The 10,406-nt window shown below is 38.6% G+C and overlaps 2 protein-coding genes across 4 annotated transcripts; one reads left to right on the plus strand and one right to left on the minus strand.

Moving 5' to 3' along the window:
- Positions 1–1,133: 1,133 nt before the first annotated feature.
- On the minus strand, positions 1,134–6,066 carry vlc (vulcan). 3 transcript variants are annotated; one of them, XM_068287754.1, is made up of 6 exons: positions 5,907–6,054; positions 4,613–4,775; positions 3,161–4,395; positions 3,008–3,104; positions 2,275–2,429; positions 1,134–2,204 (listed from the first exon to the last, which is right to left on the minus strand). In XM_068287754.1, exons 2-6 carry the CDS (start codon positions 4,680–4,682, stop codon positions 1,884–1,886), a joined length of 1,878 nt encoding a protein of 625 aa, XP_068143855.1. In that variant the 5' UTR covers positions 4,683–4,775; positions 5,907–6,054; the 3' UTR covers positions 1,134–1,883. The 3 variants fall into 3 exon arrangements, with proteins under 3 accessions (XP_068143855.1, XP_068143856.1, XP_068143857.1); XM_068287755.1 differs by lacking the exon at positions 4,613–4,775 and having other exon boundaries at positions 5,907–6,066; XM_068287756.1 differs by lacking the exon at positions 4,613–4,775 and having other exon boundaries at positions 5,902–6,058.
- Positions 6,067–7,512: 1,446 nt separating this feature from the next.
- Cndp2 (Cytosolic non-specific dipeptidase 2) lies at positions 7,513–10,395 on the plus strand. The gene is made up of 6 exons (XM_068287659.1): positions 7,513–7,673; positions 8,578–9,346; positions 9,411–9,478; positions 9,553–9,817; positions 9,875–10,126; positions 10,188–10,395. Exons 1-6 carry the CDS (start codon positions 7,630–7,632, stop codon positions 10,230–10,232), a joined length of 1,443 nt encoding a protein of 480 aa, XP_068143760.1. The 5' UTR covers positions 7,513–7,629; the 3' UTR covers positions 10,233–10,395.
- The last annotated feature ends 11 nt before the right edge of the window (positions 10,396–10,406 follow it).

The following is a 10,406-nucleotide window of genomic DNA, read 5'->3' on the forward strand; positions in this document are numbered from 1 at the left end:
ACATTGTTTAAGTTCTACTTTTCTCATGCTTTGATATATTTGGCCTAAAAATTATTTTTCAAATTTCTTTTTTTTTATCATGGTAACACTTCAAAAAACAAATGTTAACTCTTACATTAAGATGTGTCAAATGGCATACTTTTGACTGTCGGACTCTGACTTATCATTATTAGTATTGGATTCGCAACAAATAATTATTGTTTTAAAATGCGTAAGAATTCAATCTATAAGTTCTCTTTTGCTTTGCAAAAGGATTCAGCAAGAAATTTCTTTGGACTCGAAGCCAGAACGAAACATCGATGTATACCATTATATAGGATTATTTGAATCACATGCCTAAGTACTAGCTTTTTACGAAAACCTCGAAAACGGTGCGTATGAAAAATAAACGGATATCACAATCGAGTTTCTCGACTTCCGGTTATCGCAGGCAAGTCGTCATCATGAAATAATTATAGTAATCTTTTGTTATTCATATCTATAATCATGCCTATATCTATTACAACTAAAATAAGTGCCATAGTCGGTTGTTTTTTTTTGTGGCGATCTGTATGAACATAATGTTATGTCTTCATATTGTCTAACTTGAATTATTTAAAAACTCAAACTGAAGTTGAGAAATCTATAAAAAAAACATAAAATAATGGGTAAATTATTCTGAAATTATACAAAAAAAAAAAATTACTGAAATATTTAAAGATAATTTTCTAATGTAAATGCAAAATGGAGTATCTCATTTCCTAAAATGAAACTAAAATCCATGTTTTATTTCAAAATTTCTAAACTATTGATTAAGCATTGTTATTTCACTTTAAAGACTTTCTGACAAAAGAAATGCATTATTGCCGCAACTTGAATAGAGTTCTATGGTTATCAGATAATGCAAGACAGACTTCAACTTATATAAACTCTTTAATCATCTGTAATAACAAACCGAATAGTTGAACGTGGTATTCGATATACTAGTGTAAATATTATGTCTCTGATCGATTACATCAACATGTGGTTTTGAAAAGTCGTAGAAATGCCAGGATCGTTACCTAATCATTGGATTTCCTAAGAAAGTCTGGTAAGTCATATAGATATCATTAAAGAGTTTATTGTTTTATAGAAAAATGACTAAACAATATTGATTGCATTATGAGTGAAAAATAATTTATTACAAAACATTATAAATTAATTGAGAGTGAGATTTCCTTAACTTAGAGAATAATAAATCTCATGACATCATGCATTTTGTTAATATGCCAAAAATAAGTAAGTTTTTTGTGATTTTCATATATTAGAATTTAGATTCGTTTCGTTCATATCAGAGGGGAAAAAAAACGAAATACATTAAGATCAATTGTTGTAATACAAAAATTTGTTAATTTGTTGCTCAATGGTTGTACTTAAATTTCTATTACACAAGAATAAATGTCTTTTATAAATGTAATAATGTAATTACAAACAATTTGATTTTGTTTTAAGAGTGCACAGCAAACTTATTAAACGAGCGAAAATACACCCAGATAAGGCAAACACTGTTCATTATTCATGGTTTTGTATCGGTTTTTGTTTTGTTTTGCTTTTTATAGTTAAATAATTTACGGCGTAACGCTCTATATAGATAGCTGCATTCTTCCTAGTTGTGACACCTTGTGACACTTTGCTACTGCTTGGATTATGCAATTTGAATTAGAAGCTCCACTTTTTGTATTCTTTTTGCCTGCGACTAGTTAAGGATTAATTCAACTAGGAATTTCTAAGCATATGTTGGTTGTATGAGTGTGTGTGTGTGTGTGTGTGTGTGTTTTGAAGGTGTATGTAAGTAATGTGTTAATTAAAATAAAATACATGTATAACTAGAGAGCATGTGTTGCAATTTTGCAGTTCAGCACGATTCAGCTGCAGTTGTTGAGCTCATTGTTAATAGTACTACTGTCACCGATTGAGTCCTGCAACTCGGTAGCGCCATCACAGGCTGTTTGATTCTTATTCGCAGCTGCTGCCATTGCCACTCGCCGCTGCCGTTTCATCTCCATCAATTGTTTCCTTTGGGCTTCCCGTTTCAACGCTGCCGCTGAATTGGCGGATGCCGTCTTGGAGCTATTTACATTTGCATTATTGGTCGTTCCAGCGGATTTGGCTTTTGATATTGAATTGACAGTCTTTCCAGATTTGGGTGTTTGTGCAGCTGTGGCCTTAGGCAGCTCAACCAAACGCTGGCAATTGAGCAAGAAAAAACATTTGTATAAACAGAGGTTTAGCAATAATAACCCAAATGCTACTCACCTTCCAGTCATTGCTTTTCAATTGCTCAATACTTGCGAATATGGAATCAACTTGCGCCACTTGCAGATAAACCATATCCCAGAATCCTTGTAAATCATCCACGGTGGTTGGAAAGGCATCTTCCGGCGAGCGATTTAAGTTATTGTGACAAAGACCTGGCAATGAAATTAATTAAAATGGACAAATAAATGGTTAATGTCATTCACCCAGTGTGGTAAGAATCAATTTGGACGATCAAAGATCTAAGGTCAGAATATTTTGCATTGTGCTAATTCAACACTCAGTACGATTGCAATTTCCGGAAGACTTCAATTAGCATCGTTAACATCTCAGCAGCATTCTGACTCGCATTTTTATTTAGTGACTCAGAAGTTGACTCTAACCTTTTAATGAGTGAAAGTCTATTTAATACACTTGGTTATTACTTTTCATTTTGCAATTTAGAATCATCGCCTTGGGCTATAGATGGGAGCGGCACTCCAGCCCACCCCATTATATCATCTTCTCTGTATTTGGACTAATTGTATCTGGCGAAAGACCAAATGCAGAGCAAACGAATTGACATATTGATAATCACACAGCTATTAACATTAACAAACAATTTAAATATTTAATGGTTTAAGTGACGTTAATATCCGCGTGTAAAATATATATACAAAAATATATATAACCATCCCAAATCCAATGCAGTGCGAATTGAAACGCCTTTCACTTTGTCGAAATCGTTAATTACCTTCAAACTGCTTCATTTTCTGAGAGACTAACAAGCGCGCTTTGCCGGACGCCGATCGCAACATGCCGAAAGTGTCTTCGTTTATGTCGGGGTTATTCTGCAAGAGATTAGACATGGATTAATGAATCGTTAGGTAGATTTCATTGCACTCACCTCCAAGGCATCAGTATATTTCTCAACAACAGCGGCAAGGGCGAGCAGACGAGCTTGTTCTTCTTTCAGTACGCGTAGAAAATAGTTGCCATCCTTTTGGACAGCCGATGATTGAGCTGCAGTGGTTTCTGAAGACTGATCGCCTGCTGATATTTTTGTGGTGCCAACATACTCCTCCGAACTCAATTGCGCAATTTTCACCGGTTCATGATCGACAACATCCAGAGGAATGGGTTCTGTCCGTTCTACCTCTGGTGGAGGTGAGCTGCGAGGTACATTCCTTTTGGGCGACACCGTGGGTAATTGAGCCCGAAACTCGTGACTCAAATGCCTGAAGACAGGCAAATCGACGTCACCATTTTTGACCACTGCTCCTGCCTCGGGCTGTTCTGGTCTCTCCCGTCCCTTATCTGTCTCCGTTCGAGAGCAGTTGTCCTGCAGCTTTTTCCGAAACTCGCCATAATCCTTACTGGGCGAGAGTTGCTTAAATTTGCGTGACAATTCAGTAGTCTGTGGCGAGATCACCTCCAGTTTTTGTTGCCTTACGGATGACAATCCCTGGCCATGTTTCTTGGGGCTGTAGAAGCCCTGAGCCAAAGCACCTGGACCATAGAGACGCTCCACACGCTGCTGAATGAAGCTGCTGGTGGCCCCGCTAGAGCCATTGCCATGCGTACCATTTTCCACCGCGTGGCCATTGCTTTTAAAGTTATTGTTGTTGTTAGCTTCCATCAACGATCCCGTGGAGGGGGGCTGCTTTGTGAGTGGCATCCCACCAGCGATCACTAGCTGTGGCGCCGCCAGCGAGTTGTGACGCTTGCAATACTGCAGACTGCTGGTAGAGGGACGGATGGGAGAGACCTCTCGCGATTTGTTGATGTCCTGGCGTATCTTTGAGTCGTAGGTGGTCAAATTCGAATAGCCGTTAACACAACAGGCCAGATTCAGATAGCTCGGCTTCTTCTCGGCTGCGGTGACTGCTGAGTGGTCAACGGCATCTGCTTCGTTTTCTGCATCGACATCCACGTCCACATTGACGCTGGTAGCGGCGGCGGCGGCGGGGGGTGACAGCACCATGCGCACTTTACCCGTAACTGGATCCACGAACGCTGTAGTTGTGTGTTGCGGCTGCTGCGGTGACCGGAGCGTGCAACGCTCACGAATATTGGCAGTAAATTCTCGCGTTATATCCTTCACAGATAGTGGCGTTGGAAAGTTCAGGCTGCCACTGGTATCTGGAAAATGGACCAATATTCAACCATTAGAAGCGTCGGAATTCAATTTAATCAGTTGTTCAACGATGCAAGACAACGGGGGAAACGTAACAACGAAAGCAATCATCACAAACAAAAAGCAATCAAAAAGAAGAAACGGGGCGCCCCTCTCACGTAGTGTGTGAGGTTAGGGCTTGTTAGGAGGAACACAGTGAAGGTGAGGGTGAAGGGAGGATACCTGATATTTCGGATGAGTCGGCATCTACATCGAGTGAACAGCTGCCGATGGAATCCAAGCTGCGATCCATGAGAGATTTGCCCAGTGAGTTATACAGAAAATATATAATTTGTCTTGCTCACAACACTTGTGTGTGTACACTAATTTTTAAGTGCTACGAGATCTAGATGAGATTTGAAAAGTTGGAAAGGAAATGAAATATGTAACTCGGATTGCTGATTGCTGGTATCCGGATTCCGGATGACATGATATTCGTCGTCGCTCCCAAGTAATGAATTGACGCCTACTGCGGCTGCTGATTTCTGTTGTTGTTGTTTTTTGTTTATTATTATTATGATTTTGTGCAAAGGCAAAGAGAAATGCAGTAATTTATTTTATAATCGCAAAAGCAAAAAAACAAACACGAAGCGGAATGGCATGGAGGGCGCGAGGGCGGGCTGGTTATATGTACATATATTTCTTGCGATTGGGGCGATGGCTAATAATTTGCCATTTATGCAAAACAGAGCCCCCAGTGCAGCTTTTTTTTTTTTTTGCCTTTTCTGTCTTTTTTTTTGGACAAATGATTAACTGTGACTATGATCGAGTCTCTCGAGGGCAATTAGACAATAGAAGCAGCGGCAGCAGCAAAAACAACAAGTATGTATCTCTAGATATGCGCCATATTTGCTATTGTTCTTGTTGTTGTTGTTATTGTTGCCTTGATCGGGCTGCTCTAACGGCACTGTCATCTAAATTTCCAGTTCCGCTTTGCTAGCTCTTCGCCGTTGGCTTTTCTGCGATGTTGTCTTCTCATACACTCTGGCCCAAAGAGCTTCGCGATTTCTTAACATATCTAACGATACTTTTTTTTGCAAATTAAGCTGTTGGAATTTATTGCATTTGCAGTATCTAATCAATAATTCATTAACGGCTTGACGTGGCCAATTTGAATGATCACTACCTAATTCCTATAAGAAAACAACTGAGTTTGCCCTTAAGAGCTGACATTTGGCATACTCCTTTTTAAGGGTATTGCAACTTCGTTGTGGCCAAATTGGGAGCGGACCATTACTTTTGTTGTTGGTTCTTGCCACTCCATGTCTAATTCCCATGCCAAGTTGGAACTGAAATCAACTCCGGCACTCACTCACACACACACTTGCACACGCATAACTATTTATAATCCGGCACAACGACATAAACGGGAACGGGAGTCGGAGAAGACGGAAAGAAGCAACACAAAAACATGACTATGACAATGCACGCAATCTGTTCTATTTTAATCGTGGAAATGGAATTAATTTAACCTTACGAGACAAATACACTGGGGCTCCTGCTCCTTGAAGGCCTGGCACATTTGGGCCACGGCTCAACCAATTTATTTCCAGCAAAACTTAATAATAAATATATTGAAACAATCCGAAAAACAAAGTTGACGCGACCAAAAGTTACAATTTAGTCCATCGTGTTGCCAGATGACAAGCAGTCCACAGCGTTACCAGATGGAAAGCAGTCCATAGAGTTGCGTTGGGCGTTCACATTGGCAATGCATTAAAAAAATAGTATGCATTTAGAAAAAGTCGAAACTTTAATACACCATATACAATCGCCTTGCAAAAAGCACTGTTAAATGTAATTTGAAGATTTTTTTTTGATATTTACTTAAGCTTCTAAAGATTTCAGTGTGGGAGAAAGATGGCGCTAAAAAAATTAGCTAGATCGTGGTGTTGGTAAGGAGATTTTGGTGTTGCCGAACTGACTTGTTTTTTGCCGCGAATTTTGAACTGTATTTTTAGCGCTCCAATTTAAACCGTGTTATTAGTTTCAAGTAGTATAATGTTTTATCCCAACCCAGTATTGCAAAAAAATAAAAATATAAATTACTTAAAAATAAGACTTAAAATACTGATTAAAAAACACATCTTCCAGTATTTAGACCAAAAATCATAACAAAAAAAGCCCAAAACATAAGCGCATCTTTATATTGATTAAATTATAAAACACACTTACAAAATAAATTGTAACAAAAGTATTAGGACACAATTATAAAAATAGTAAGCAATCATTAGTAACTACTACTAGTTAAGTAAATTAATAATGTCAAAAAAATGCAGTATCTGATTAAATCAGCTCTATTTTAAATTTAACCAAATAATCTAATTTGTAGCCTAACTAACGCATTAATTATAAAGTTTTGTCGTTGTATTTCTATGATGCCACGAACAACTAAATAAAAATTAATTTATTTCACTTTCAACTTTTTAAAAATAGTAAATATTGCATCTTTGAGTTTAAATTTATTAATAACAAAATATATAATATTTAAACGAATTTTTATATAAATTGAATTTTAATGGCTGTCGTTCCGACACAAAAAGTTTCTATAATAACGCTTTTAAATTGTAAAACACCGGAATTCTACATTTTATAAATCCTTAAAGTGACTAGAACAGCTTGGCAGAAAATATTTTCGATTCCCTTTCTTTTAATTTAAGTTCAATATTTTATTAAGGTTAATACATATGCATACATATGTATGCGACAAGTCCATCGTAAAAATAAATAAATTTTTTATCAACAATCTATTTGAGTTTCCCGCAATAAGTAGATATGGCGCCAATTTTTTAATGAATATTTGGTTTCTGGCAACGCCGTGCATTCTAACATTGTCGTTAAATTTGGTCACACTACTTTAGCGGGAAAAAACTATATTAAGCTGTAGTGCCGCTAAAATCGAAATTTTTCTTTTGATAATTGCACAAACACTGCGAAACAAATCGCCAACCTGAGGTCGTACTCGTTTGATAACAAATTTATGTAGTTTAATGGCGTTATGAGCCCGAGCCCGTTTTACCCGCTGTCAATCTCAATGCAGTGTAAGTACGGCATAATTTCATAATCATATGGCCACACTAATGCTTCGGTGTCGGTCGGAATTTTATATTTAAGCGGTTGCGTTCAGAATTACAATTTAGTGATTGCTTTAACTACTCGCTAGCCAAGTTGACCAGAGTTCTTCAGATCCTTACGATAAAATGGCAGAAGTACCGCTACCCAATGAACTGCAGCAGCTTTTTGCGTAAGTGAAAGTATTTTTGCGTGAGTGAGTATGTGTGTGCGTGTGGGTGGTTGGGATGCGGATGCAGGATGATAAGTTATCTGCTTATATTTGTCACTTATTGTGGGTTTTATTGCTCGATTTTGATAATAGAATCGCCCTCGTCAACAACATGAAACTTTTACAATGACAAAGAGTAAACACGATAAGGCTGGCTAGGAGAAAATAGAAATTTTGCACGTCCATCTTGCGGTACATATCTGTATACCCTTTCTAAGCATTGTTCCATTCATTTTCTAATTCCATTTAAAACTTCAACAATAGTTTAGATGTAAAAATTAAAATATTGATTTGTAAGTTTTTTACTTTATTGTCGTTGTTTTTTTCTTAACCTATCCTACTTTCTTTTTTCTATGCTTAGTGCCTGCAAAGAAACAGGTTAGGAAAGATAAATTAGTTTCTTTGAGAAGAATGTTCCAATTAGAACCCACTTGTTGCACTTGAGAGTGTAAATTGAATTCGTAGCATGCGAAAATAAATTAATATTATTATTTTTTATTAATGCACGCTCACATAGATATGTGCAAAATGTATATAAATATGTTATATATGTATGTACGTGCATCTCAAACACTCACACACACCCCTACACATAATACAAGCAAACAAAGGTGATTTGCATTTTATCTTGGACTAGTGCTAGACTGGACGAACTGTTATCGTCTGCTTCGCTTCTGCCCACTTTCTTTGTTAGAATTATGTGACCCATACAGTAGTTTCGTCTACTGCCCCTCCCTAATTGGGGTAACCGCATTCTGACATGTGGTTACCTTTTAATCAGTTTCACACGCCCCATTTATCGGGGATAAGCAAAACCCAAAGTTCTTATCACTCTGTCTAATCAATGTATTTTTATTATTTTTAGTTTTGTGGAGGGAAAGAAGGCTGATTACATTGATACACTCAAGACCGCTGTGGGCATTCAGTCGGTATCGGCTTGGCCAGATAAGCGTGGAGAAATTGATCGTATGGTGGACTGGACCGCAGATAAATTGAAGGCATTGGGCACTGAAATAGAATTTGTTGATTTGGGTAAACAAACGCTGCCGACGGGCGAGGTTATCCCATTGCCAAAACTATTGTTGGGCACGTTGGGCAAGGATCCCAAGAAGAAGACTGTGTTGGTATATGGTCATTTGGATGTGCAGCCAGCTTTGAAGGAGGATGGTTGGAACACAGATCCTTTTGTCCTGACTGAGGTCGATGGCAAGCTTTTTGGACGCGGTGCGTCCGATGATAAGGGACCCGTTTTGTGTTGGATTCACGCAATCGAAGCATACCAGAAGCTGAACATTCCACTATCTCTTAATGTGAAATTCGTCTTCGAGGGCATGGAGGAGAGCGGAAGTGAGGGTCTCGATGAATTGCTTATGGCAAGAAAGAATGATTTCCTTGCCGATGTTGACTATGTATGCATATCGGACAACTATTGGCTGGGTAAAAAGCGTCCCTGCCTTACATACGGCCTCCGTGGTCTGGCCTACTTCCAAGTTGAGGTAGAATGCGCCACCAAAGATCTGCACAGTGGTGTCTTTGGCGGCACTGTACACGAAGCAATGCCCGATCTCTGCTATCTACTAAGCCAATTGGTTGATAAGGACACTAAAATTTTAATACCTGGTGTCGATCGCGATGTAAGTCTGGATATTTTTCGTTTAACCCACTTGCTGTTGCTAATGCTTCGTATACCCCAAAAAGGTTGCTCCACAATTGAAGAACGAGGCGGCAATCTATGAGAACATTGACTTTGAAGTAGCTGAATACAAGTTAGTTAATCTAATCGAGTGTCTGATCGTAAATCACTGCAATCTACAAAAATGTCTCTAATCTCTCTCTTTAGGAAAGACGTTGGTGTTAACCACTTGCCACATAATGGGGACAAGACCAGATTGCTTCAGGCCAGATGGCGCTATCCCAGCTTGTCCATTCACGGCATTGAAGGCGCCTTTTATGAACCTGGAGCAAAGACTGTTATCCCCAAAAAGGTGATTGGCAAGTTCTCCATTCGTCTAGTACCCGACCAGGATCCAGACCACATCAATGAATGCGTTACCAACTACATCAACCAAAAGTGGGCGGAGCGTGGGTCGCCAAATAAGATGAAGGTTTGTCCTAAATCATCCAAGTTTTTTGTACAATCTATTCACAATGGTTTTTTGCAGGTTGTTATGCTGTCTGCTGGCAAACCATGGACTGAGGATCCCAATCATCCACATTACGAAGCTGCCAAACGGGCTGTCAAGCATGTCTTCCATGTTGAACCCGACATGACCCGTGAGGGTGGTTCCATTCCTGTTACTCTTACCTTGCAGGAGGCCACTGGCAAGAATGTCATTCTGGTGCCCGTCGGTGCCTGCGACGATGGTGCCCATTCTCAGAATGAGAAAATCGACATCTACAACTACGTCGAGGGTGTAAGTATAGAAACCTGCCATTGGAACTTCGATCTCTGATTCGCGTTATCTTTGGTTTCAGACTAAATTGCTTGGTGCCTACCTTCACGAGGTTGGAAAGTTGTAATCACAATGGAACGAAAGATTCACACACAAACATAATCACATTGAAACGTCACAGCTGTGCACTTATTTTTATAAACTTCTCTTTATTATACAATGCATGAATTTAATGTTTTTTCAAAGAAATAACGAATCGAAAATGCATTTATAAAGCAATTATCACCAAATGTGTGAATAA

This window comes from Drosophila tropicalis, unplaced genomic scaffold (assembly GCF_018151085.1).
Source record: "Drosophila tropicalis isolate 14030-0801.00 unplaced genomic scaffold, ASM1815108v1 contig_573, whole genome shotgun sequence".
NCBI lineage: Eukaryota > Metazoa > Arthropoda > Insecta > Diptera > Drosophilidae > Drosophila > Drosophila tropicalis.